We start from the raw sequence: 27,243 nt of genomic DNA on the forward strand, positions 1-27,243 counted from the left end.
AGAACACGTGGGAAGTCCCCATCACAGTGTCTGGGACATAAGGGGTATCTCAGGAGAATGGCTCTTTACAATGGACGCAGTGCTGTCTCTTCTATGAGGCCCTTTTTATCATAGGGCCTTCCAGACATGATGTCCTTATTCCTGGTAATGGGAAAACTCAGTCTCCAAGTTTCTTCAAGCTCCTCCAGCTTCCATTTTTAAAGGTGAAAGAAGATGATGCTATGTTCCCCCCTCAGCCTTGGCCTGTGGAAGGGGAGTCTGACTGCCCACGTGCATGTGTGCGCAGCGGTGTGTCGAGCTATAAAGAGCAACTGAAGGGCACCTACCCGGGAATGAAAATGACTAGGGGAAGACCTACCAGAATGTGCTGAGTGCACTGTTTCCTGCTGCTCTGAGTGGCTCTTTAGTTAGGTTCAGGGCAAACAGCTTTTAAGAATTAGCTTTCTGGGACTTCCCTGGTGGCGCAGTGGTTAAGAATTTGCCTACCAATGCAAGGGACACGGGTTCGAGTCCTGGTCCGGGAAGATCCCACATGCCGCGGAGCAACTAAGCCTGTGCGCCACAACTACTGAGCCTGCGCTCTAGAGCCCGTGAGCCACAACTACTGAAGCCCGCACGCCTAGAGCCCGTGCTCCGCAACGAGAAGGCACTGCAATGAGAAGCCTGCGCACCGCAACGATGAGTAGCCTCTGCTTGCCACAACTAGAGAAAGCCTGCGCAGCAACGAAGACCCAACGCAGCCAAAAATAAATAAATAAATTTATTAAAAAAAAAAAAAGGGGGCTTCCCTGGTGGCGCAGTAGTTGAGAGTCTGCCTGCTAATGCAGGGGACACGGGTTCGAGCCCTGGTCTGGGAGGATCCCACGTGCCGTGGAGCAACTGGGCCCGTGAACCACAACTGCTGAGCCTGCGCGTCTGGAGCCTGTGCTCCGCAACAAGAGAGGCCGCGACAGTGAGAGGCCCGCGCACCGCGATGAAGAGTGGCCCCCACTTGCCGCAGCTAGAGAAAGCCCTCGCACAGAAACGAAGACCCAACATAGCAATCAATCAATCAATCAATAAATCTTTAAAAAAAAAAATTAGCTTTTTAGGAATCATTCAGTGCCTCAGGAATTCTTAAAAAACTGTTTTCCTGGGCTTCCCTGGTGGCACAGTGGTTAAGAATCCGCCTGCCAATGCAGGGGACACGGGTTGGAGCCCTGGTCCGGGAAGATCCCACATGCCACGGAGCAACTAAGCCTGTGCGCCACAACTACTGAACCTGTGCTCTAGAACCTGTGAGCCACAACTACTGAGCCCGCGTGCCACGACTACTGAAGCCCGCACGCCTAGAGCCTGTGCTCCGCAACAAGAGAAGCCACTGCGATGAGAAGCCTAAGCACTGCAACGAAGAGTAGCCCCAGCTCACCACAACTAGAGAAAGCCCGCACACAGCAACAAAGACCCAATGCAGCCAAAAATAAAATATTTATTAAAAACCAAACCAAACCAAAAAAAAAACACCTGTTTTTCTTTCAACCACTTATCCATTTTTAACTTTTAATGAAATAACTGGAACAGCCCAGGAATGCTTTTCAGACTGAGCAGGTAGTTCCTTCCAGAGTCCTCTCCTCTTTCAAGGCAGTTGTGGCGTCCAGGCTGGGATGACTGCATGCCTGGAGTTTTCCTGCTTCCCCAGCTTTGGTGCTTTGGGGGAAATGGATGTAGTTACACAGCAGGGATGTTTGTTCAAAAAAGTCTGGCGTCTAGAGGAGGTGGTCTCCTTCCTTGCTTGTGCCTGAAGTAGACAGAGAGGTCGAAGCCAGGCAGGAAAGACCACAGGACTCCGTCCTTAACGAAGGGTATGGAGGCTCCAGCCAGTTTCAGAAAATCTGCAACCTCTCCGTTCACAGGGCAGCTGCCTAGCTCTCTATATGGCGAGGATTGGAAATTCCAGCCGGATTTCTGAAGAAAAAATAAAGTCACTGGAAGCAGTGGGCTTCCAACTTTAACCAAGTTAGCCTTGGGAACTATAGCTGGTGCTGTCCCCCCGCCTCGGGCCTGCAGTCCCTAAACCTAACAGTTCTAACTGGCAGCCTTGGATTTTGGTACGGTAGCTGGATTGGGGTGTAGCCTCAGCTATTAAAATCAAAGGAGAGGAACTCAGTGCTCCCTTGGCATGGCTGGAGAAAGACTCTTCCACGGAAGAAAAAGCCTCCCTTTCTCAATGAATGCAGTGGGCCTTGGCTGATGGGCCCTCAGGACTGTCTTGCGCATGGTTCTTGCGTGCCCACCGCAGTGTCCAGCTCCCGAGAGAGGTGCTCAGTAACTTCTCTGATGAACCAGAGCCTGAAGGGGTGACTCTAAGTATCCCTTAAGAGACCAGCCAAATCGTTAGGAATTTGGCCTCTGCCAGCTGTTCCTGGGGGAGGCTTCCTCACACCGCAGGCCTCAGTGACGCTGAGTGCAAGTCAGCTCCCCTGAGAGGTACTGTAATGAAAGGAGTGCACCACAACGCCATGTTTTTCCAAGTGTTACCCATTTATAAATAAGTACATTTGCTTTCATACATACAGTTCATTGTACAGATGGCGATCTGTATACATGGGCAGGAAACTGCATTCATTTAACTTTTCACATCTATCTCACACAGCTCACATGTACAGACAATAAAACTGCTCAAGCAAGTACAGCAAAGGAAAACGTCTTTCCTTATACACAGGGGCCTAGATGCCTCTGTTGGGTGTGGGACATCCCCACTGCACGAGTTCACAACTGTGTGGTGTTCAATATATCAGGATAGAGAACAAACATGCATTGGATAATATACTGTACAGAGAAAGTCCTTTACATCTGAGTTATAGAAAACCTAAAGGAAAACTAAGTGCATTAAAGCTTTTTCCAGCAAGTGTCTTGAAAGGACAGCAAAGAGGAGGAAGAATCGAAATCATATTAGTACAAATCACTCTTTAATTGTAGACTGTACATGTCTGTACTAATTAAAATCATCTTGGATTTGGAGGAGACAGAACAGAGACAAAGATGCTATGCTGGATGGAAAGGAGGCCATGCCTGAGAATGGCACCTGCCCTGAGCCTGACGAGGAACTGGCCCCACTCCGCAGGAATCAGCCAAAGAAGAAAAAAAAAAAACAGAAACAAAAACAAACCAAAAAAACCAAACCAGAACAGGAAGTGTAACTTACAGAACTTCCAAAATAACCTGTGAATGAAGTAGAGATCTGGAGCCAGCATTTCTAACTTTTTTTCCAGTAAGTTGGTTCACAATAAGGCAGGTACATTCAAGTACTGAATTTTCCAGAATTAACTCTCTGTCTGGTCCTGGGGACCAGAGGGATTGAGTTGAGTCCCCCTAACCAGGTGTTCTGGTTAGTGATTAGGCAAGAGAAAAATCCAGCCAGCAAGTGCTACAACACAGCCCGCTAAGCTCCTTCCTTTCCACAGACTAGGTGGAAAAAACGAGAGCAATGCCGGCCTGCACCTATATGCATCCAGCTAAAACCTGACAGGTCAGCTTAGTGGAGATATCACAGAGTCAGCAGGAAGAAATGAGAGGATACGGGTGAGGAAACATGAAAGTAACACTTGATTTTTGGTGTCCAATTATGCGTTCATTTGGTACTGACTTTCAAAGCTCTGACTGTGGCCATCAGCTGGCCACAAGCATCTCAGGGTGGTTCAGCTGCTGTGAGGCATTGGACACCGAAATGCAGGTTACCAACACTTCAGCCCTTGAGTGGTCTGTGTTATAAAAGTTGATGAAGACCCAGTGATTATTCAAGTAGCTCTGCACAGTGGCTCCACCAGCCCCATTGTGCTTGTGTCCAGGCCCCCAGCCAGCCACCTTTTCTTGGGAGCAGCCAGAGCTGAGTTCAAGGCATTGCATGGTGAAGGTTTCCATGACACGTCTTTGTAGGTAGCTCCTACCCCTAAGCCCTTTGTTCACTGTTGTCATGGTAGACGGTCAGTCTGGAATTCCTAGAAGAGAAGGAGAGAAAGCCACACCCCCCAGTGCACACACAACCGGGCGGCACGGGCCTGGTGCGGGGCAGCAGCAGGCTGCCTCTGCAGGGTAGCTTCTTGAGAAGGGGACAGCCCCGGGATAGACAGGCAGGGCGGGCGAGACTGGGATGGGGTGGGTACATCCTGCCCCCTGGGAGAGCCTGTTCCATTCTGTGGCAAAGATTCAGCAACTGGTTTTGTCCAAGGCAATTCCGCAGGAGAAAAATAACTATCTGTGAATCAAACCACCCAACCGTGACACCCCTGGAGTTATAAAAGTTGGAGGCCGAGAGGAACTGAGAGGACAGGTCTTCTGCACACCCATTCATCCACCAGAGAAAGGGAGCTCTGGTCAGCCTTCCCCCAGCCTCTGCCTGGCTGAAGGTCCAAAGCAGGTAGTGTTCAAAGAGCTTATCTCGCCACATCTGGCACAGATGTGTGAAGACCCCTTTCCAGGCCTTTGTTCCCTCCTTCTCGAACCCTCTTGAGCCTACGGGCCTGTCTGTTGGCCTGGATGTCGCTCCTCCGGAGATGCTGCCATTCTTTGCTACCAGACAAGCCTGGTGCAGAGCCACAGTGACACCTAGTGGTAAAGTACGGTGAAGCAAGGTGACATCCACAAAAACCCACTGTCTATGACTAAAATCTAAGGAAAATACTTAATGGATGTTAAATTAGATACTGATTAATTTTTCTGTTGGGTACATCTCTGGAATATAAAAATACCAATATTTAGAGAGGGGGTTCATAAACTACTATACAATATAAGGACCGAGAATACCTTTCTCTAAGCTGTTCTGTTTACAACAGTCCAGGCTTACCTAAATTAGCAAACCTGTATCTCTGGACAACGACCTGGGGTACTGTACATGATTCTAATTAGTGGAATTTTCCTGAGCCTTCGAGTTTAAGTTAAACACATCTAGAAAGAAGGGCACATGGGAGAGGAACAAGAAGGGTTTGTGCTCTATTAACTTGGGACTTTTAATAGCGCACGTCTGCAACCCGGACAAGATACAACAGCAGATACAAAATGGTCTCCATTTTGTCCATGCCAAATTCTCATGTTACACAGGTTTTCCCTTTACTTTGTAAATAAACATTAATTTTTAATTGTTAATTGTGTGCCTTACTGATCCAGTAAATAAAGTAACCATGTCTCAGGAGTCCCTAAGAAAATTGCTGGAAAAGCACTTTAAAATCACTGCAAATATTTTTTTGTATTTAAAAACTCTTAATCTTTTTGATGCTTATATACAACAGTTATTTCTTGTGCTATAAATGTTGTGATCCACTGCTTGCTTTCTTTCCTTTTTTTTTTTCCCTTGAAAAATACACTAAAAGGGCGGTTTTGCTATTTTCTAATGAAGACATTACTCACACTTAAATATCCAGTATTTATCAGAGTTACAAATTCAAACAATAAAGTGCACCCATTTAAAGACATGATGTGATGGAAACCCATTAGTGCAAGAATTCTGGGTGAACGGAAGGTAGGATTTGGTGAGAAACCTGTAAGCTAAAGTCTGTCACCACTGTCTCCATTTCAGGGTGATGTGAATCGGGTGAGTGGAACTTACCGGTTTCATGTGAAAAATTTCCCCCCATCTGAAGCCAGACATTGATTCAGCAAGTGGTGCTCGGGGAGGAGGCATCTCTAAGGTACAGCACTGAGATCATCCCGTGGCAGTGAAGTAGCAAAACAGGGCACAGGCAGTCTGCTTACAAGGACAGACTTTGTCTCCTGCTCCAATAAGGTCCAGTTGGCAATTTTTAGACAAAAACAACCGGCGCCCAGTAGTGATATTCACTCCCTCTTACAATGGCTAAGAAAGAATTGCATCGTGACTGTTGACAGTTTAGGTGTTTTGTCCAGTAAGGCATGGACCCTAAATCTGTCCGTCCTAGAAAATTCTAAGATACACGTTCGGGAGAAGTGGCATCAGTGGTGTTATTTGTAAAACCGTAGAACCTGCTCACCCACTCAGGTGGGTGCAGGTGGTACGTGTGGTGTTCCAAATAAACAGGGGGCACTTTTCTAATAAACACTGAGAAGTTTTCAAAATGTGGCAGCAGCTCCTCAGTGAGTAGTAGTTAAAAAGGGTAAGATGCAAAGAGCCCAACAGGGCTGAGACCTGGACAAAAAAAGCTGAGAGGCTGCTGGGCTCCTGGCTGTAGGCTGACGCTATAGCTGTACATTTCACTTTCTTGATGAGAGACAGAGAGAGAAGAGACACTGACGTCCACTCTGGGCTGGCTGAGTGGGAGATAGTCCTTCAGCATCAGAGAGAGTGGACAGAGGCTGGGTCTTGAGTTAGCCTTGCTGTTTACTTCTAGCACAGGACACACATCCTGGCCTGTTCCAGGCTTGGGGGTGGAGGGGTTCATGTATTTGGCAGAATCTAAGTTAGCAAAGAAGTGTTTCTGATTTCAGCTTCATGCTCCCCATGTCTTAACGATTCTTTCAGAGGACACTTACGATTACAAACAGGTCTGGTCACATCTGGATGTTTATTCAGGAAGCCTCCCTTCCTGTAGCCCTTTACTAACAAGAGCAGAATGATTCCTGGTAACAGTGACCGAATTCTCTTTTGTTTAGTTTTAGTTGTTTAGTTTGTTAATTTTAAGAGCTGATGTGCAGTCGCTACCAGGCCTGTGCTAAGGCTTTGATTTCAGTGTTCTTGCCGTCCATCTCATGCTGGCCTCAGTCACTCAAAGGACCGGTTAGCAAAGGACCACCAGACACAGGAGATGTCTGGAGGGTGACTGGATCAGAAGACTTGCTGTCTACCTTATGTGCTCCTACCCAGGGCTGAAAGGGGTCTTTCTTCACCCTGAAACACTTTGCTGTGCCTGGTTTTTAAATGTCAATCCCCAAACACTCCTACCTAGAAAAAGAAAAGAGTAAACAGTTCCTGTAATAATAGATAATGAAACAATAGATCTTGAAATGGAGTTAGACAACATTTGCCATGGAATGCAATGGCCCTGGGTGCAAGCTCTGGGAATAAGTCTTACCGTCCCCAGAGAATTCAACTTCCTTCCCCAAAAACCAATTCTTCACTATACCATCTGGGTTTAAAAAAAAAAAAAAAAAAAGAGGGCCAGTAGAACAAAATCTGGCTCTAGGCAAAGATCCAACTTAACAGGATTATACACCAGTCAACCTCCGGGAAGAGTATGCTTTTTGTGGAATACGATGCTCAGTGACGTATCAGAACCCAGAAAGTAGATTTCTCCAAGACAGATTTTCTACAGCCTTCCACTGAGAATCCAGAACAGTCTCTATGTATTTATTCTCTCCCCCACCCATGGAAAATTGGTAGCTTTTAATGGTTAATTTGGCTAAAAACGTAAAGAATAACTCAGTGAATTATTTAAAAATGTGCATGATTCTCATCCAGTTTCCTCGGCTGACTGAAATATTTAAAGGGCTGGTTGTTTTCTGAATGTTCCTAAAATGCCTCTTGGGAAATCCATGTAGTGACATTTCAAATAACTGTATTGGTGCTTTCTTATTTCTTCTCTTTCTCCTTGATCCTTTACCCCCATAGGAAGACCAGCAATAATCTAAATGAACATTCTAGACCTGGTGGCTGCAGGGAGCTGGCGGTCCAGGGGAGGAGACCATGGCACAAGAATGCACTGGGGCTGCTATTTGGATAACACTGGATAAGAATGCAAAGGCAAAGGGGCATCACACTCTTTCTAAAGTTCCTAGAAGAAAACGAACAAGAACATCTTATTTTTGTAAAAAAGGAGAAAGACATTTTACACAACAAGAACATCAGTGAAAGCGATTGTCTCCTGGAAAAAGCTGACCAGTGTGTCTGATCTCCCTGGGTTAAAGCACACGGCACAACAATCTCCTCGTTGGCATCTGAAGAGAGGGAGAGAGCGTGTGGCTAGGGTACAGACAAAAGAAACCCAAGTCCCGGCTCCCCGGAGGCCAGCTTCCCAGTCGGCTGCATGCAAAGGATTTCGGCATGTGGGCTGCCACCTCTGAACACCACGCGGAAACTACATGAGAAATTAAGCCAGAGAACTACCTCGAATGTGGAAACCAAGCCTGAAAATGTGCAGTGAACACATAGGGGTCTCGCTCCAACACACGTCTTTTAAACATTAGACTCCACAAATGGTCTCTTTGGTTTGATAGGGGATGTCTGCCCATGTCGAGGGTCCCGGGACAGCTGCCTGTGCAGGTTGTCCTGGTACGCCTGAGCCACAGGGAGGGTCCGAGCCACCTTCACGTCGGGGTACGAGGAGGCCTGGCTAACTCTCTCCAGCAGGTCTCCGCGGGACCCGTTAGCCAGCATCCCATGGGGGCTGTAGTAATCGTCCTCCAGCAAATGGCCGTTCTGTGCATTGTTGGTTTTGTTATAAAAGGCAATGTTGCTGATGGATGACGGTGGGCTGAAGGACTCAGGCTGAGGCAGGTTGCCTGGAGACGTAGGACTGAGAACGGTATCCACTGATGACACTGCCCAGGTCCGATTCTGCTGGTGAAGGTGGGGGTACTGTTGAGTCCGGGCCGTTTTATCTATGATCCCCATGAATGGTGTGGTCCTGGATCGGGTGGGCTCACTGGGGTAACCTCCCTGAGTGGGAGACACTGGCGATAGCTCGTCACATGACCTGTCGTATGCCGGTTTCAGTGGGATCTCCATTTGTTGAATCGAGGAAGATGGCCGGAAGGTAGGAGTTAGGTTGGAGGCGGATGAGATACTATTGCTAGATGGAGAGAAACGAAGGCCTACGCTTTGGGAGTGCAGCAATGGCCTGGGAGTTGGTGGGTGGGGTTTGATTTCATTAGGGTTGACACTAATAGGTCTTCTGATTAAATGTGACACATCGGGGGAACCTAGTTGGCTGGAGGAACGCTCCAGATCTAGTTTTGAGTGACAGACTGGGTAATAGGATGCGGACTGGCTACGCCCAATCTGTGGTGTCTGGCTGTATCTCATGCCACCTCGATAGGCGGAGGAAGGTCGCTGGGGAAGCTCTTCTTTGGTCAACCCTCCATGCTGACAGATGGCGCCTGCACTCAGGCTGGCCTGCACATGCTGCACGGGTCTCCCGTCCCCTACAATCCCCCCGATGGACCCCTGATAAACCAACCGGCTCTGACTTACTCCTATGTCTCCTTGTGAAGACTGGTATTTAGCAGCCATCGAATGGGCCACTTGGCCATAGGCCCCTGTGGAGATGACGGTGCTCGAATGAACTGCTGAGCTGGGCTGGTTGCTTCTCACGATCTGGGCTTTGGCCGGCTGGAGCCTGAGCCCTTGCTGGGGCACTGCCACAGGAAGCTGGGGCATCTGGTAGGGCCGCTGGGCCATCTTGGATAATGGAGATTTCGGTCTGCCAGGAAGCTGACTCACACTTGTTTCTTGCTGATAGCGCACGGGCGAGCCTGACTGGGCTCTGTAGACGCTCACGCTTTCCGCTGGAGGGCTGGCCCGATACTGAGGGCCTCTGCGGAGAGGGGACGGGGGCGGGCTCGGGTACTCCTTGCCCTGCCCTCCCACAGGAGGGGGGCTGAAGCGGTAAGACCCTCCCTGATGAGCGGGGGAAGTATGCGGGGGGCTGGGCCTGTAATGCGAGTTCTGGTGAGTCGGAGAAAGGGCAGGTGAGGCGGACTGGTAACCCTGCCTAGTGGGAGAGCCCACAGAGCTGCTGGGCCGGAAGTCAAAACCCTGGTGGGAGCCGAGAGGCGAGCTGGAGATGCAGGCCGAGTCGCGGTGGGCCGGGGAGGAGGGCGGGCTCTGGATTATCGGGAGCCCCTGGCTGGGCCGAGCCTCCGTCTGGAGGCCGATGGACACATTCTCAACATCCTGTTCCAAGAACTCCTCCTCGAGTATGTCCTGCACGGAGTAGATATCTTCATGCTGGGGTTCGGGTTCTGTTTCTTCCGGTAACTGCTGCTGAGGCTGCTGCTGTGCCGCCGGCGGCTGTTGCTGCATCTGTCGGCACTCTTCCTCCACTCTCAGCAGAAGTCTCTGGATCTCACGGTTGTTTGGACACAGCTTGATGGCCTCGTTCAGGTCCTCTAAGGCTGCTGCAAACTGTCTGCTTGACAAAATGTAAACACAGGAACTGGAGTTATTCTGAATCAACAGGAACCACCAAGAGCTGAGAACATGGTCACTGTTTCAGAGAACTGTTAGCGTCTGGGGGCATCTGGGGGGCTTTGCTTTCGTCTGATTTGTAAGGAAGGAAATAGGTAGGCTGTCATTCCAGAAGAGTCCAGAATGATTCCCTAGCCAGTTCAGCCTCCATCTTCCCTCTGGCCTCTCTGGCATCAGTGGAGAAATGTCCCCATTTTGTCAGTCCAGACAGGCCCTTCAGGAAGTTTCTCTCAGTGTCCAAATGCACACCAGGTAGTAGGAGGGTTGGGTGGGGTTGTCATTTACAGGGTCACTGTCAATTAGCTTAGGAACAAAACAGTAACTACAATATTTAAAATCTTGCTGATCCAGCAGAATTTTTTCTTTATATTTTAGCTCCAATTTTCAGGCCTGTTCCATCCTAGGCAAGAACGCCGTCCTCTGCCCTTTCTACCCCTCGCCCCACAGCACTGCGGCTCCTCCATTCTGCTACATCAAAGCTGGGCAGGTATTAGGCTTGCTGACTAGAAAACTCAGATTCTAATCTACAAATAAGGACACAGACAGTCAGAGATACTCCCATCCTCTCTATTAACCTTGCCCAGAAAAGGGGCAATTGGCCTCGTGGGGAAGGAATAATCCAAGGGGAAAGAGAATTTGACAGTCAAGCTTCTGTAAGAACTCTGTTGCCCCAGCTAATTAAGACTAAGATCACTGCCACCGTCATCACTAGACTTAAGCTGGGTCTGATTTTCAGGACCACATGCCCCCTGGTCATAGCTGTGAACCTGAAGCAGTTCTTTTACAGGCAGAGCTGGGGAGAAGGGCAGGGCGCCGGGCAGGAGGCATTAAGGACAGTGACAAGTTATCTAAAGATCAATGATGGCAGTTTCTAGATCTTTCTGGAGCCTTTCCTGCCCACTGGCCAAACCATAGCAGATGGGGCATAAGAGATGGGGTTTCTCTTGGGCCCCCTCAGTCCCGGCAGCAGGACCTCCTGTCTCCATGCATGTGTGGTGTGGTGCTGGGAGGGGTGGGTATGTGAGAAGGAGGCTTGATGCCACCAGACTGGAGGAGAGCCCCAGGAGGAAGACTAAATGATCCAGGGAATCTCCCAAACGCCTGTAAAGAAAAGAAAGAGGAGCCCGTGATATATGACCCATCCTACTTTCCCCTCTAAAAGGGCTGGGAGGATATTTTGCTCAAGCGACCTCTTCTTAAGCCACCAGTGTCTCTACGCTATCTGCTTTGGGGGTTAAAAAGCGACTGAGATATGGCAGAGGCTTCTTGGAAGAAGGTGCCATTCTCCAACAATGAAAAGGCAGTTTTCTCCCAAAGTAAAATGCTCTACATCTCCACAGCCCCAAAGAGTTGCCAGCTGTACGATGCGTTCTGTGTGATGGGAGCCAGCCCCAAAGCTTGGTCCTGCGAGTCCTCAGGGACAGACGTATGGGTCTGTCCGATACGCCCCAGGATGGTCTACGTTGCCTCGGCCAGATTTTCAGAAAAGAGAGCTCTTGCTTCTCACCCTCTCTCTCTCTCTCCTCACCTGCTGCTGCGTTTTGCCCTTGCTCTTGCATAGTAAGCTTCATAAGATTTCGGTTTCAGCTCCAGGGCCTTAGTAGCAAATTCCTCCGCCATTCCAAAATCCTGTCATTACAATAGGTGTGCAAATGAGTCATTGAAGAGATATGAAAAATAGACAGCTTGGGAATAAAACAGATTATATGTACATTTCTTTGACATTTATGGACGGAACACCTGGGATTCTTGACATGCCTGGCATGGCTCTAGCCACGTGGCCCAGACTGAAAGTTCCTTCTGCCTTTTGCCCTGTGTGGCCCTGCAATGGCTCACAGGAATTCATCTGCCCGAAAGTATGAAAATATTTTTAATTTGTCCTCTTTCTGCCTTTGTAACATAGTTCTTTCTGGTCCAGAAGCCAAATGTCAACCCACTGAAGCTCTTGAAGTTGGAAACCCGAACTCTTATTGCACACGCGTGTATGAGGCAAACACACATGTCGACGCCTCATGTGTACCCTCATCCTACCCCCCACCTTCCTGCTGCACCCACTATTCCTTGGCTTTAAAGGGATGAGAAATAAGTCCAGGAAGATGGGATTTGTGTAAAAAAGAAATGACTGGCTATGGAGACTCAATGGAGGAGGAATGTCAGACAGGCTTGCGTTCAATTCTCTGCTCTGCTTTGTAAGCCCTCAGGGTGTGTTGTGTGTTTGCTTATCCATACGGACCTCCCAGGTAGGATTAAGAGCAATAAAGCATTTGAAAGCCCCATACACAGTCCCTGGCACACAGGAGATGCTCAATGAACGGCAGTTTCCATTCTGTTTCACAGAGGCTTCTCTGGCCTGCTCCTTCTCTAAACTTGTTCCTTACTTAGGAAACATTTAAAATTTAAATAATAATAATAAAACAAGAGAGAAGACTGGCTGTCACTGGGGCCTGTGCTGTCACCTCATCTCTTAATCACTGAGGCTCCCTGGAGGAACACGGTCCCATCTGTCCTCATTCTGAGAAGCCCTGGGAACAGGAACCAGGGGAACAAAGCCATAGTCTTCAAGACACCCTTACACACTAAACTAAAGGGGAAGGTTTTCTCCTCTTTTACTATCAAAGCCATAGTATAGCACAGTAGCCTCTGGTTAAACTTGTGAGTCCTAAGGCAGAACAAAGGCCCTGGGGTGGCGGTAAAGTTGGAAAAAAAAAAAAGAAAAAAAATTAACGGGCAACTTTCTACATAGGACGACAGACTTCAGGTGGTCCTGGGAGGTGATTAACTGTTTCTGATCCAACGTGGAGCTAGAGAGGAAGTGTTCTATTTTATAGCATCGGCTTCCAGCTCTACTGTTTCAACCTTTCCCCTTAATTTTTTCTTTCGGGACAATCATTATTTCTGGGAAGATTATAGAGTATTTTTAAGAAGCAGACTATTTGTGAGGCAAAGAGGCAGCCAGCAGCTTGGCAGCAGCTTCGGAGCTTTGTCTAACTCTCACTAACTGGAGCTGGAGGAGACCCTTGGTGCTGTTTCTTCTGTTTCATGTAAGAACCTCACTGCCTTTCCCCGAGAACTCCTCCCACATCCCCACTCTCCTCAGCACCTGGGAAAACTCTGCCTCTTAGGGCATCACTGTGCCCTCTGAGATACCCAAGTCTATTTATCAGGGCGCTCTTTTCAGTGCCATCTAAAGATGGATGCTATAAAGGTCACTTTTCCAGAACCGATAGCAGATCTCTTGCTACTGAGGCTGAAAGCTCACTTCTGTACACCTGAGTTCTCTATCCCTTTATTCAAACATTCCTGTTTGGCTTGGATTATTTTTATCTCCTGAGGAACCATGAGACCTCAGGCTAGTGGATGTCAGAGATTCCTGACATGATCCTGGCTATTCCCAGGATCTGAGAGAGGGTTCTTGGCCTAGGAGTGTCTGCAGGTCAAGGGAGCAGTGCCTGAGGGCATCAGAGGCTGTATCTGCAAGGCAGGCAAGAAGGACCAAGGACTATTTAGGGGATAATAAAGGACCAGGAGGAGTTCTAAGACTCCCTCTGTGACAAGAAGGGACATGTCATGTTAGAATAAAAGGACGAAGAAAGAAGTGAAAAGCTGAAGATTAGCCTTAGAAATTAAACCTTGAAGTTCATGGTCCTGGGCCCTCTTTCCAGCCCTTCCTTAAATGACTAGGGGGTCTACCAGTAAGGAAGGGAATGACTAAAATTTGTATCTCACTGCAGCTGGAATTCTAGCGACCACTGCTCTCACATTTTCCCAAAGACCAGAAAACTTACTTGGGGGCAGGGCAGGATGATGATGGTATTCCAGTCACTTTCAGCAGGAATTAGGAAAATTCAGAAAGCTACAAAGTGCCCACAGGATTAACTTTTTTACAGCTTGAGGTACGGATTGTACTTAGACTTGATTTCTTTCAAATTGCAAATGTCAGTGCTCTGTGAAGGACAACCAAGTTCCAAATGGGGCAGACAAGGATTTCAGGGGCCTGGTAAAAGCCAGTGCATGACATGGACCGTCAACTTCCAGGACTGCAGAAAGGAGCTGGGGTGAGAGGGACTTACGTTCATTTTCCTGCGACATCGAGAGAGGTTGAGGAGGAGAGACACTTTTAGCTCCCGGAAGGTTTTCAAGTCCTCACCAAACCCTTCTCTAGGGAATTTCTTCAGAGCGTACTGGTAGCGCTGGGCAGCTTCCTTTACTTTCCCTTTCTAGTGGGAGCACAAGATAGCAAAACACACCGTTGGTCTGCTGAGCAGCTGAGGAGGGTTGCTCCCATTCCCTTCCTCTCTCCGCAGTTACTACGAAGGGTTGGCCCTCCCGACACCAGCCCTGACGGTGAGAGCAGAAGAGTCCAGTCTTTTCTACTGGAAGCTCACCTGGCAGGCGAGGGGTGACGAAGGGGATTCCCAAGATACAAGCCAGAGAAACAAATTCTTGGCGTATGAAAGGCCTGGGACCCCAGCTTCCCACCTGGACTCCCAAGGAACTGACCTTGTTCATTTCAAAGGAGCTTTTTCTCGACCTGATCTCCCTAGGACACATAGCATTTCCCAGTCCCAATCACTCCAAAGTTATTACTACTTCTTTACATTTGTCTTATCTGGAAATTCTTTTTGTTCCACCTTGCCAGTCCTCTACAAGAGGCCATTCTCTTCCTCACAAGGGATGTGGGAGCTAAAGCAGTCTAGCTGTTGCTCCCCTAATCTCATGGCATAAAAGAATATCAATGAGTCTTCCCCTGTTTTTCGAAAAGGCATGGGGTAGGGTGGTGGTAGAGAAGTGAAATCTAGAATTTGTGATTCCATCTGACTATGTCAGAGGGATTTTCCAAGATGAGGTAAATCTATGACCCACCTAGGGACCTGGTCACAGGGGCCTTGAACTTTTCTTACATTTTGCATCTGAAAATCTATAAGCTGAGCCCAGAATGATGCAGGAGGCATCTCACACTCTGTTAGCTGAACTTTATCCACTCCATTCCTTCTGTATAGCTGCAACTCCAACCAGGGATCCTGATCTTTTATTTTCTCTTTAGACCCTTTCACTGAGGACAGACTTGGGAGTCTTCCAAGGCAGAATTCTGGGTAGGAGCAGGAGTAGCTCTGCCTGTTTAGGAGGTAGGACTCCTTGTCTTAGGGTGCCAGAAGTTATGTTATAAACAGGGCTGAGATTCTTGACAGCAATGCCATTCTCAAGTCCATGAACATGACACCTAGAGAGGCCCTTCTTTGAAGTCATGTAGAATCATGGTTGGGTCAGAACTCAAGTTTCCTAGAAGCCTAAGAGTCCTAGATTACAGTAACTCTCACTCAAAGGGTCTTCGGGAAATACAACTCTACTCCCAGGAGCTCTGTATACTCCTTACACAAGGTGGAAGTAACGTGCATCACAATCATTTCCTCATCTTTGGGCCTGGGCATGTCTCAGTGACACCCGCTGCCAAAAGCTGGGCTGGATTTGTATTTACTTTAGGAGAAGAAGATTCAGCTAATCTTAACACAATGAGATAACTCTGACATGGAAAGTTCTTAAGGGACTTCCTGCAGCCCATGGGAGTTTGGTGTGTGTTAGGGTATGGAGTCTTCAGCTTGAATTGTGAGTACAAGAAGACTTCATACCTTTTTTGTTGTCATTCAGTGAATGACTTCAAGTAAATCTTATAACTGCTATTTGTCTTGGTTTCCTTTTCTTCCTCAGGGATGCTGATAAGCTATTATTACTACGGATTTTTAAATCTACATATATATTAAATAGAAAACCTAAGATTGATGCCTCTTTCCCACAGACTGGAAATATCTGCACTATGTAACTTTTCTTTTACTTGTCCCATGGTTTCCAGGCTCCAATGAACAGATGCCATGTAGAATCTATGTATCTGCCTATTAGTGACCAGGTAAAACTAGGTCTTTAGGTTCATCAGCTGCAGGCATGTGCAGGCTACTCTTGCTCTCTTGTTGAGAAAGCAAAAATCTGGGATCCTCAGCTTATGAGCCCACCATTGAGGGACGGCATTGCCTCTAGAACCAAGGGTGAGACCTGCCGAGACTTTGGGAGATTCTACAAGTAGAGAACAGTCAGCGGCTGTCTGGAGGACACGGTTCCTTCCTTCCCTCACCTTATAAAACATGTCCCCCTCTTCCATCAGCTTGCTCAGCAGGATGATCATGATGTCTGGTTTGGAGGTGGCCATCGCCCACGTGGCTGGACCTGTAGTGTACAGGATGCATGATGGGTAAAAAACTCATACAATGTAAGGGTGGTAGGAAGCTGGGTGAAAAAAACACCCCTGGGGAATTTCTGCTGAGAGAACAACTTGCTCCACAACAACGGCCTCATCTTTTAGAACTGGGAGCGTCTTACTAACTCCCCCTGCCAAGAAGCTGCGTTGGATTTGTATTCACCTTAAAATAAGAATGTTTGCACTGTCTGAGTTTGCACCATTGGAGGGCAGCAAAGCCTGCGTGTTGTATCTGGGCAGGCGATGGCTTAGTTTGGAGTTATTTTAAATAAGGAAATTGGGAGAAAGGGTTTACATTAAATGTCACCGTAAGATTTTAAAAATCCAAAAAGGGTAATTTATTTCAGAATCTGGGACTCAAAACCCCCAGCTGTTCAGTCTCAATTTTTAAATACGTTCTTTGCAGAAGGGAAACCATGAAAGACTCTAAAGGCTCCCTTAATTTGTAAGTACTGAATAGGACTCCTGGGATTCATGCTGAACCAGGAGCACGGTTCCAATGTGAAACAAGCCAACATGACTGAGGACCACTTTACCCACAAAGAGAAAGAAAAGGTTAACTCGATTAGTTTACGGATGCCTGAATTATTTACCAACTAAGCTTTTCAGGGTTAGTTATCAAAAGTTCAAGTTATTCTCTACAACAGTCATTAAAAAAAATCTTCTTTTAAGGTGAAGTAAATTAAAAGATTAGAGGTGTAGGGAACTCATGCAGGCTAAATCAAAGAGGAGAATGCAAAGCTGACCAAGCCATCAGACCACGCCTGATGCTGACAGCGGTGAAATATACCTCGTGGGCGACTCGGTAACGTCTGACAACCTTCAAAGAAAGGAGAAAACAAAAAGTTGTAGGAGAGGAAAAAAAAATGGATGAAGGTGAAAAAAAAAAAAAAAAGAAGGAAAAAGCAGCAGTGAGAGGCAGGCAGCAAAAAAGCCAGCATATCAGCCAACCCTTGTCTACAGGTCTGAGGGATGGATGGGACAGCAGCCGCAGGGACTCGAGAGGCCAAAGCACATACAGAGCAAGGGAAAGCGAAGGCTGTGGCAGTGCAGGGATCCAGGATGCTCACAGGGCGGGGCTGCTACCGAGGCATCAGCGCAGAGATGCGCTTAAGGTCAGAGCAGCCTCCTGGCTGAGGCTACTTGCGGCACGGCAGATAGCCGTGTGACTTTGGACACAGGGTAGTGTAGACCACGGCTCAGATGGTGCTTTCTCTGGGCCAAGAGTCTTTCTGTTCACTCGGACAATAACTGGGCCAGGGCAGAGGGGAAACTATACACACTCACACCACACACCCGGGGCAGCCAGACCACCGGACCAGTCTGGCCCCTGGGCACAGATGGCCAGCACCCTCTTCCTTTCTCCTACCTATCTTGGCTCCTTTCTTCAGAAGAGTGACAACAACAGAAGTGTTCCGGCACCCCACTGCCCTATCCAAAGGGCGCATTCCGCTGTAGTCAACGTGCTCGATCATGGCCCCGTGATCCACCAGGAACTGGACCTAGGACACGGATGAAGCAGCGCAGTTAACCCAGGTGTAACGGCTCACACTGCTCCACTCAGGGCTCTGGCTGCTGCCTGCCCTTTATTCAACTGCCGGTTTGAACCAGGCTGGACAGCCATGGTATTCCAGGCCAGACCTATGTTCCTGGTCTTTAATGGTGTTGTGAATGTTCCTGCCCTCCAGCAAGTATAGATCTGAGAACTTTATGTCAGGAATCATCAACCCCAGATGACACTGTGGATAGAGGACCTTCCCTATTCTTACCACCCTGAGGCTTGGTTAAAGGCACTCACCACCTCAGCATCACCATAGAAAGCCGCCAGATCCAGTGGGGTGCGGCCATTCTTGTCAGCATGGTCTGTGGCAGCTCCATTATCCACCAGAGAACGTACTACCGAGAGATGACCCTTCAAACAAGCCCAGCTGAGGGCTGTCAATCCTTCTTTGTCCATTAGCGCGATGGAGGCACCTACAAGAGCAGGAATAACACAGGGCTGAGGAAACATGAGAAACGTGAAAGTTCACAGCAGGAGGGAAAGCTGGTATTCAAGGTATACACTCGGCCAAAGCACAGCTTATGTTTCTGGCATGTGAGTTGTCTTTTGATAAAACTGTTAACAAAATTGCTCCCACAAGCTGTCAATACAAGAGTCCAGTTCTTTGACAGGGCAGCCTATCCTGGGTTGTGCATAATCTCTCCCCAAGCTTACTGTCTATCCTTAAGTTTCATTACTCCTCTGTGAGAATCCTCAACTTTGGCCAAAATGGATGTGCTCACCACCCCTAGAATCTCCCACAAGTACTCCTGTATCCTCACTTCTGGTTACGTTGCTCCCATGTGTGGAAACCTTTTTTCTCCCCATGACTTACCTCACTTCTACCTGTTCTATAGGAACCATCTCAAACCTCCCTGTCTCCAAAACGCTTCTCCCATTCACTGTTACCTCATCTTGAACCTGCTTGACATATGTCACCTTATTCTGTTATTAATCTTTTTTTTTTATGTATCCCACTTATATGTAATAAATTCTCAGTGCATGTTTTCTGAACTCGGCAAAAATCTTCGATTTCTAATAGTATAAACTCCTTGAGAGGTTCTCATAAAATAAGGAGCTCAGAACATGTTTATCATTGACGATAGTACCAGGTCACCTTCTCCCTCCTTAGAATGGGAGGGAAACGGACTATGGGAAGAGACTGAGCCCAGGCCAGGAAGGAAATCAGGAGTTTAATTAAACTCGTCAGCCTTCAACAACCCCATCCCCACTCTTTTAGCCTATTTTATATTCTGCATGTTCTTCCCTTCAACATTTCTATTTTCACCTGTGAGGAGCAAGCACACTTGACGTACTGTTTTGTAATTAGTCTAAAATTCAATACACGTTTGGTTCTCAGCCTAGACTGTAAGCTCTTGGATGGCAAAGAGCCCGTCGTTCCCTTGCTAGTTTTGAAGAGTACCTAAGATGACTCTTTCCACACAGTTGGCATGACATGCTCACTAACTAAATTAGAGATCAACTTACTGCACACACAGTTCATTTTCCAGGCTGCCTCCTCAGCTGGACAGGATTCAGATGTCAGATCAAGCTCAGGACCTGCCACAGCCAGGCTCTGGGGCTACTCAGCAGTTATGTGGCCTATCACCTCTGTATCCCTAGAGGTCAGACAACCAGACTTTGGGGCTTCCCGTAACAGGATGAAGGGTTGGAAAGTACGATACTTCTAACCCTGAGGAGAGCCATCCATGTACTGGGTTATCTTTTCACAACGGTGTAGTTTGCAACTAAAACACTGACTCTAACATGGAATGAGTCTGAATATGGGACAGAATCTAAGGAGTTTTCTCAGATGCAACATCTATAAATTTCCTGGACAGAGTCTCCAGGGGTGGAAAAAGCAGGATAAGAAGGTTCTGGATGTATGTTACAGATAAATTGATTTTACAAATTGATAAGGGAAGCTGGAATTTAAGAAATTAAAAGGAGATGCATATGAAAAAAACCCATGTATTCAATTTCCTCCGAAAATTCAATTTGAAATCTTCCTCTTCTCTCTTTTCTTCTCCTGGCAGTTAACAGAATCACAGTTCTCCCAAACATCCATTCTAGAACTTTGGAGTTATCGTCAACTCATCTATCCTTATGTCCTGCATGTAATCAACCCTTATTATCCAAAATCTTTTTTGCACTTGGCCCTCCTGTTCTATCCTAACAGCTACTGAACCTGGATTCGGCATTACCTCTCATCTACTCGATGACAATGGCTTCCTAATTGACCCCCAGGTCCACTATAATCCCTTCATCAACTCTACTATTCACACCACTGCCAAAGTGATTTTTTTTTTTTTTTAAAGCGCAACTCTGGCACTGATTCCCTTTTTAAAAATCTTGAAAGGCTCCCTACTGCCTTCAGATAAGTCCAAACTCTTTTAATCTGCTCCTTTTCAATTTCTTTCCACATACATTTCCAATTTTATTTCCCAACAGTCCTCATGTATGTCACTGGACAACTTGCATATTTCCCCAAACCTGTTGTGTACTGTTTCTCCCCTCTGACCTTTCATTTACATTACGTCCTCTCCCTGAATATAGAACATTTTTCCCATTCAAATTTCAAAGTCTGTCCTGTTCTAACTCAAATACCTTTATCATCAGAGTACTTAGGCATCTCTGCTTTTTAAGGTAGTTCCTTATCTTTGTTTTATCCCCTCCTTGCCAGATTACAGACCCTTTGAAGACATGGATTGTAGTGTATTTATTTTAAAAAATCACTCAGTTCCTAGCATAGTGTTTTGCGGATAACGTAGGCTAAATAAACTTGGGTAGGATTTGTTGATTGAGAGAAAGTCTCTGATTTAAGTGTGAAAGAATGAAACAGTACGAAGACCGGAGACCAGAATGCCTGCAGCGTAAAGGGAACAAATCTCTGGGATCTGTGTCTGATGAGCTTCTACGGGCTCTCGGCAGACTGTGTGCAGTCATCTACAGCTTATCTGTGGTAAAGGGGTCCTGCCTTTTCCAGTAGGCTCAGGTTGTTCTGGGACATTTACTCCTGCCATGTTTTATCCTGAGAAGCTAGGCATATCTCCCTTGCTCCTCCAGCCCCCTCTTAGCAGAAGGATAGATACCATGAAATCTGGTTTGTTCGGTGGCTTGTGTTGGGGAAGCAAGAACCACTCTGTACACGGGGAAAACAGTTCTCTGATTCTGACCCAGTTTTGTGAGTCTAAGGTTGTGGAAACAAATCTTTGCAGGAGAGAGCTAAAGATCCAGTAAGTCTCTGACTGAGTTGTAGTTTGAAATCTTAGAAGAAGAAACCTTGTCTTCTTCCTAAATCAACTACCCTTCAGCTGCTCCAGCCTGGGCATGATTTGCAGGAGCTTGTTTTTCTTGAAGTGTGTGCACTTGTGGATATTAATTATAGATGAAAAGATCCCGTTTACTCATCGGGGAGGCTTGCTGGAATGGAGTAAAAGCTGGCCACAGTCACACCACCTCCTGCTTGATGCAAATGCTCAAGCTCCACTAGATGGTACTGCAGAGTCACCAGTGACTGGAGCTTTTCTACTACAGAGGTTCCCCTGTCACTCACTACTGTTCTGTATAGATGACTGAGGTCAGAGCCATGGAAGGGAATGCTTTGGATAGTGTGACCACAGTCTCTTTTAATTTATTTCCCATTCACCAGGAATATGTGAATGTTGGTAAATGTCAAAAGGAATTTATTACAATAGGAGGGTAATAATACCCTGATTCCTCAAATAGGGTCCCATGGTCAACAATCATTTCAACTTCCATTTGCCTCCTTAGGATACAAGAAAAATATTAGTTGTGCAGGCTTACAAAAGAATTGATAAAGTCAAAATACGATCCCTGGAAGATGAACATTTATTGAGTGTACATTAAAAAAAATCAAAGTTGGGAGATTAAAGAGCTTAGATTATGTAAATTTGATTAGGATACCAAAAACCCCTCAAGCCATAAAGAAACAGAGAACGTCAGAATTAGAAGGGTCCCACTGTATATGAGAAGAGAGGAGACGGACTTTCATTTTCTAACCAACTGGCTTAAGAATATCCATTCTCAACTCCTCTTGGAATCCATCCCTGGAAATCATGAGTTCCTTGGGTTGTTATGGGCACTGATCATCAAGCTCTGGCATCGTAGGACTGACCTTGAGCAAGGAGAAAGTCCACAGTTCCCAGGTGGCCTTCGGAAGCCGCCATCATCAGGGGAGTACGGCCCTGCTTGTCCGCCATGTTGACGTCAGCTCCATGGGTGAGTAAAAGATCAACAATCTGCAGGTGCAGAGAAGCAGGGACCAATCAGCCAGGAAGCGCTGCTGAGCAGACACACGCACGCCCTCCCCCACACTGAGAGAACTCCCCGCGAGTCACCTCTAAAGAAACTTCCCACTGCAAGAACCCCCTGCGTGGTCTAGTACCATGGGGTTCCATCTCTGACTCTCTCAGGGACAGCCAAATGAGAAGAACTCAACTCTAAATGTCTGACTCAGCCACTCAGTAAAAAAGAATTCAAGGTAACAAAGGCCAAGATGTAGACTAAACAACCCCATGATGGAAGCGCCAACACCTATGTCAGTGCCATTTTACTGGCCTCCAGGGGTTGCAAACCTGCCTGCAGTGAATATTTACAACTGAACAGAATACAGTAAATACAAAATACAGCCTCTGATAACTCTTTAGCACTGTTTGGCTCCTAGGACTTATTTCCTACTTAAACATTTTCAAAGATTATAACCAATATACTTTTTTTTCCATCCTAAATATATAAATTAGCGTTTATCCAGAATCCAAACATCTGGAAAGATCGCATAACTAGAATTTACATATACCACATTTTCTTTTTGCAACTCTGAGACACACCTGCTGTAAGTGGTTAGCAGGGATCTGTTGAGGTTTGAACCTTCCAGAGACCCTGGGGATGTTGTGAAGTGTGAGAAGGAGGTCACTGCACGACCAGGCCAGAAGTAGCTAGTCCTTCTATACGATACAGATCATCAGGAATGATCTGTATCGTATAGAAGGTATGAATGTTAATTTTCTGACATATTCTCAATTAACCAGAATATTAATAACAGAGGCCCAAGTCTTCAAACCCAGTGACTGCTGGATAACCCAAATTTTGTGATTTTTTTGCTCTCTGCTTCAGAAGTTCCCACCCAGCACTCACCCCTGCCTGGGGCACTGGAAGTAGCTACCTGCTTACCTGCCAGTGGCCTTGGCGAACGGTGCTGAATAAGGGCACTGCCCCTCGGCGGTTTGGCTGGGCCACTGCTGCCCCCTGTTCCAGGAGCAGACGACACACCTCCAGTTTGCCCCTTCCGGCTGCAGCTGTCAGGGCTAAGGGCAGAGAGCACAGAGTGAGGACAGGGGGTCTTGCCTTCTCCAGCCCTCTAGGGTAAGCAGGGCAGCATACTTGTGTTTGATGAATGCGATTGCTACTTTACCTCCAAGAATGATGATTTTGGCTACTTTTGCCATGAAGGAAATTTTCAAAGAAAAATAAAAGGGCTTACATATATGGAGACAATTATAATAATTTTATTGAAAAAATCACCTTTGACCAAACTTACTTGGTTTCATGTTTCCTACCCAGACTGTCTTCTCTGCTTTTAATCCCTCTCTTTTTTGGTACCTCGTCCCAGCTACAAACCTTTTACTGGTATGTGCATGGGTAAGAATGCAGAGAGAAGGGTCTTTGCAGACTAAGGTCTTTTAGAGTTAGCTAGGAACCACCTCTGGCCAATTTCTACTCCTGGGCCCTTAAACTCAGAGAACCAGTCGGAAATTGCAGTCTTAATTTTGTTGATTTCTTAAATGACAGTTTCCTGGGTTGCTTTTAAGTGCGTATTTACAATAAAAATATATTAAAAAATGTAAAAAAAAAAGAAAAAGAAAAAAGAAATTACAGTCTAAGAGCCTTGGGCCAGTTTTCATTCTTTTTTTTTTTTCATCAGTTGAGACAGAAGTTTCTAGTACATGCGTGACCATTTTCATAGGAGGGTCAAAACTGTTCAAGGTAATAGTCTTAAAGATGAGAGAAGTGTGACAAAGGCTCTTTTCTTCTGAATACAGGATAATGGAGTCACAGATAAAGAACAGCTATAGCGAGGATAAAGGACACACAGCAGGAAGAAACATAAACATTCTCCCTTCTGTGCTACTGTCCATTGTCTATGATCTCTGATACACTGGAGATTCTAAGAGTGCTTATTTCATCCTTTGAGTACTATTTCAATAGCAGTAAGAGGAATTTGTCGATATACTTCTTACTAAGTCTATATTTGAACAAATACGTATTTGTCTCTTAACCAGGGATCTCAAATGTGTACACTTAGTGTTTTAAATGGATGAGGGTAGGGAAGATGGTAAACACTGTTAGAAAATGGCAGGAGTTATGCTTTTAAAGAAAGAGTATGGAGACCTTTTTCCCCACACAGACTTGAAAAACGGATGTGGTAGTCAGCGGGTCCTTCCTTTATTGTGGCCACCTACTCCAATGACAAATCAGAGGAAGATAATACTTGGCAGGTGCAGATAATACTTCAGTTTGCAAATGTTGGTATCTAATCAGGGAAGCAATTGAAATTCAAATCAAATGGTCACTTGTGATTTTTTTCATTTAAGTGCAAATTACGGCATTTTTGTCTTTGAGCTTGGCCAAATTTATCCACAACTGACTCATATGCAAAACTAAAACTACCTGTAATTTCCACTGAGATAAACCTTCAAAGTAATCTTTTCCTTCCTCAAGGATAGAAAGGGCTTATGAAGGAAAATGTGGCAATTTTAGAAGATCTTAAACTAGATGTATCTAGGCCTTGTCTTATGTGTATTTTTCATTTTATTTTTTGGAACTCTTAACATAGGCATTTCCATCCTGTTCCTCACAGAAGGGCAGAGGCTTCATCCTATCTGAGGTGAGGGTCATTTCCAAGTCCCGAATGGATAAGTTACAAGTATTGATGGGTTTGACTGTTTACTTGACTGAGAAGTTTTGTCTCTTGTTCTTTAAATCAAAGTGATTTTCCCTCTTTTCCAAGTTCACATTTCTAATAGTTCAGGAAAAAAAAGCACAACTTTAGTTCTTGGGTCAGAACACAAGAGTAGCTTAAGAATTTGACTGGCAATCATCACATTGTATACATTAAACTTACACAATGTTGTATGTCAATTACATCTCAGTCAAGCTGAGGAAAAAGAAAGAACTTGACTGGGTTAGACACTTGTTAGGAACCATAAGAATCATCTCGTTGGTACATAAAACAAAGGGTTTGGAAAATTTCTAACCCTCCCAAGTTTAAAGTAGCTACCAGGGGGCAGGGTTGCAGCAAACCTCCCTTTCAATGTCTTGTGTATGGCGTGGGGGGTGTGTGTGTGTGTGTGCGCGCAAATACATTCTTTTTCACGCAAGAATTTATAGCACTCTGGAGAAAATACAGACAGTATTTCAGAATCAAGCCTCTCGTCAATGATGCTAGTTCACAGAACACAGATGAAAATTCACAAGCAGTGCCCATCCTGAAAGCTAAACTTATATACTGTCTGCTCTAACCTGGAGTCATGTTGCTGGGGGCTGGCCCATCTCAACCCACCGGACAACATGTTTATATGAGAGGGAATGTTCCATTCGGCCTTTTTCTTTGTTGTATCATCTCTGTTACTTAGGTTATGATGTAATTTGGCAGGACTCTCCAGCTGATATCTGGACATGGTCATTAACACAGCTGGCCAACTTCATCTCAGAACAACACAACTATGGAAAATTGGGTCTGTACTTTTCAAAATCCAAGAGCAAGGAGTTGCTTTGGCTGGATTTTATATAGGTCTTATCAAAAACCGTTAAAACTTTTTGAAAGAGAGACGATTAAGGCAAAGCCAGCTCTGTAAAACAACAAACTGATTCTTAGAGCAAATGTTAACAGTTTGGAGCCAAATCTCTTTTCCTAAGAGACCAGTAACAGAATTCGTTCCCTAGCGTGTCAGCATCTGATGAGATTATCTGAAATAAATGGCCCTTTTTCAAAGGGAAACAGCTAAGGAGTTTGAAGAGACAGACAGGATACAGCTCAGAGTTGAGGAAACAGCCAAAGTCGGCTTCGATGGGATGCTGATGCGAATAGAATGCAGAGAAGCAAATGGTTCTTTTATCTCTTCTCAACCTTGAAAGTGTACAGCACAGACAGGTCATGGAAGACCGATGGGATGGAGGTGGGTGGGGAAGACATATACTGATCACTGCTATCCAAAACAACATTAATTAAACATTTATAGAGCTATTTGTCAGATACTGTCGGCTCTCAAGGAACTCAGGGTTGAATAAGGATAACAGACAAACAAATACATTACTATACAGTGTGATAAGCACAACAGAGATAAGTCCATGGGGGTTGTCTGGAGGTGGCACAGAGGAAGAAGTGTCTGAGAAGGTCTCCAGGAAGAGATGACAATCTAAACCAGATGCTGAAAGAGAAATAGGAGACTTACAGGCAACGACAACAGGGAGGCATTCTAGGCACAGGGACAGCACGTATAAAGGCACTGAGGTGGGGAACGGCACGTTTACTCCTACTGGAGAAGACAGGCAATAGATGATGCTAGAGATCATGACACGTCTTTTTATGCTACCTTTTTTTTTTTTTGGCCGCATCACACAGCATGTGGGATCTTAGTTCCCTGACCAGGGATCGAACCTGTGCCCCCTGCATCGGGAGCGTGGAGTCTTAACCACTGGACCACCAGGGAAGTCCCTTTTTATGCTACATTAATGTTACAGGTGGTCAATGAAGGGTGGTAAGCAGGAAAGTGACATGGACAGATTGTGCCTTAGAGAGATCACTTTGGCTGAAGTCTGGGAGATAAATCACAAAAGGGTGAGGCCAGAGACAAGAAGATCAGCTAGGAAGTAGTTGCAATAATCTAGGCAAAAGATGATGAAGGCATGAATTAATGGTATCTTGTTTATTTTCTGAATTTTCGCTACTTTTGGGCCATGTGGCTCAGGCTCTCCAGAGTTGCTAGAAGCTTTTAATGCTGGTTCTGTTCTATAGCTGTAAGACAAAGGAGAGGAGGGATTGGTGAACAATCTTGTCACCTTAATTGCCTTTCTTCTGTGTTGGAACACAGATATCTTTTTTTTTTTTCCTAAGATTTTTAGAAATTTCATGTAATTGGAACACAGATTTCTATGTTCCATAAGAAATCTGTGAAAACCCTCCAGGATGGGAGGAGTCAGCCAGATGGTGAAAGCTCGATGTAGGAAGGTGCTCTTTGGAAGGACAAAAGGCCATAAAAGGAGGACGAAGACAACCAGGATATTCTAGTGACCTGCTTTTAG

At 46.0% G+C, this 27,243-nt stretch overlaps 1 protein-coding gene across 8 annotated transcripts in view; it reads right to left on the reverse strand.

Moving 5' to 3' along the window:
• Positions 1-2,501: 2,501 nt before the first annotated feature.
• The window catches only part of TANC2 (tetratricopeptide repeat, ankyrin repeat and coiled-coil containing 2), a 364,796-nt gene continuing 340,054 nt past the window's right edge, over positions 2,502-27,243 (reverse strand). For 5 of the 8 annotated variants that reach the window (XM_068530955.1, XM_068530954.1, XM_068530952.1 and 2 more), the window contains 9 exons: positions 23,113-23,246; positions 22,058-22,181; positions 18,178-18,353; positions 17,749-17,881; positions 17,170-17,199; positions 16,257-16,348; positions 14,203-14,349; positions 11,661-11,761; positions 2,502-10,073 (listed from right to left, as the gene is read on the reverse strand). In XM_068530955.1, coding sequence (XP_068387056.1) covers positions 8,120-10,073; positions 11,661-11,761; positions 14,203-14,349; positions 16,257-16,348; positions 17,170-17,199; positions 17,749-17,881; positions 18,178-18,353; positions 22,058-22,181; positions 23,113-23,246 — 2,891 coding nt within the window. In that variant the 3' untranslated portion in view covers positions 2,502-8,119. The remainder of the gene's footprint in view (positions 10,074-11,660; positions 11,762-14,202; positions 14,350-16,256; positions 16,349-17,169; positions 17,200-17,748; positions 17,882-18,177; positions 18,354-22,057; positions 22,182-23,112; positions 23,247-27,243) is intronic. The other 3 variants (XM_068530956.1, XM_068530953.1, XM_068530958.1) reach the window with 2 other exon arrangements.

This window comes from Eschrichtius robustus, chromosome 20, assembly GCF_028021215.1.
Source record: "Eschrichtius robustus isolate mEscRob2 chromosome 20, mEscRob2.pri, whole genome shotgun sequence".
Classification (NCBI taxonomy): domain Eukaryota; kingdom Metazoa; phylum Chordata; class Mammalia; order Artiodactyla; family Eschrichtiidae; genus Eschrichtius; species Eschrichtius robustus.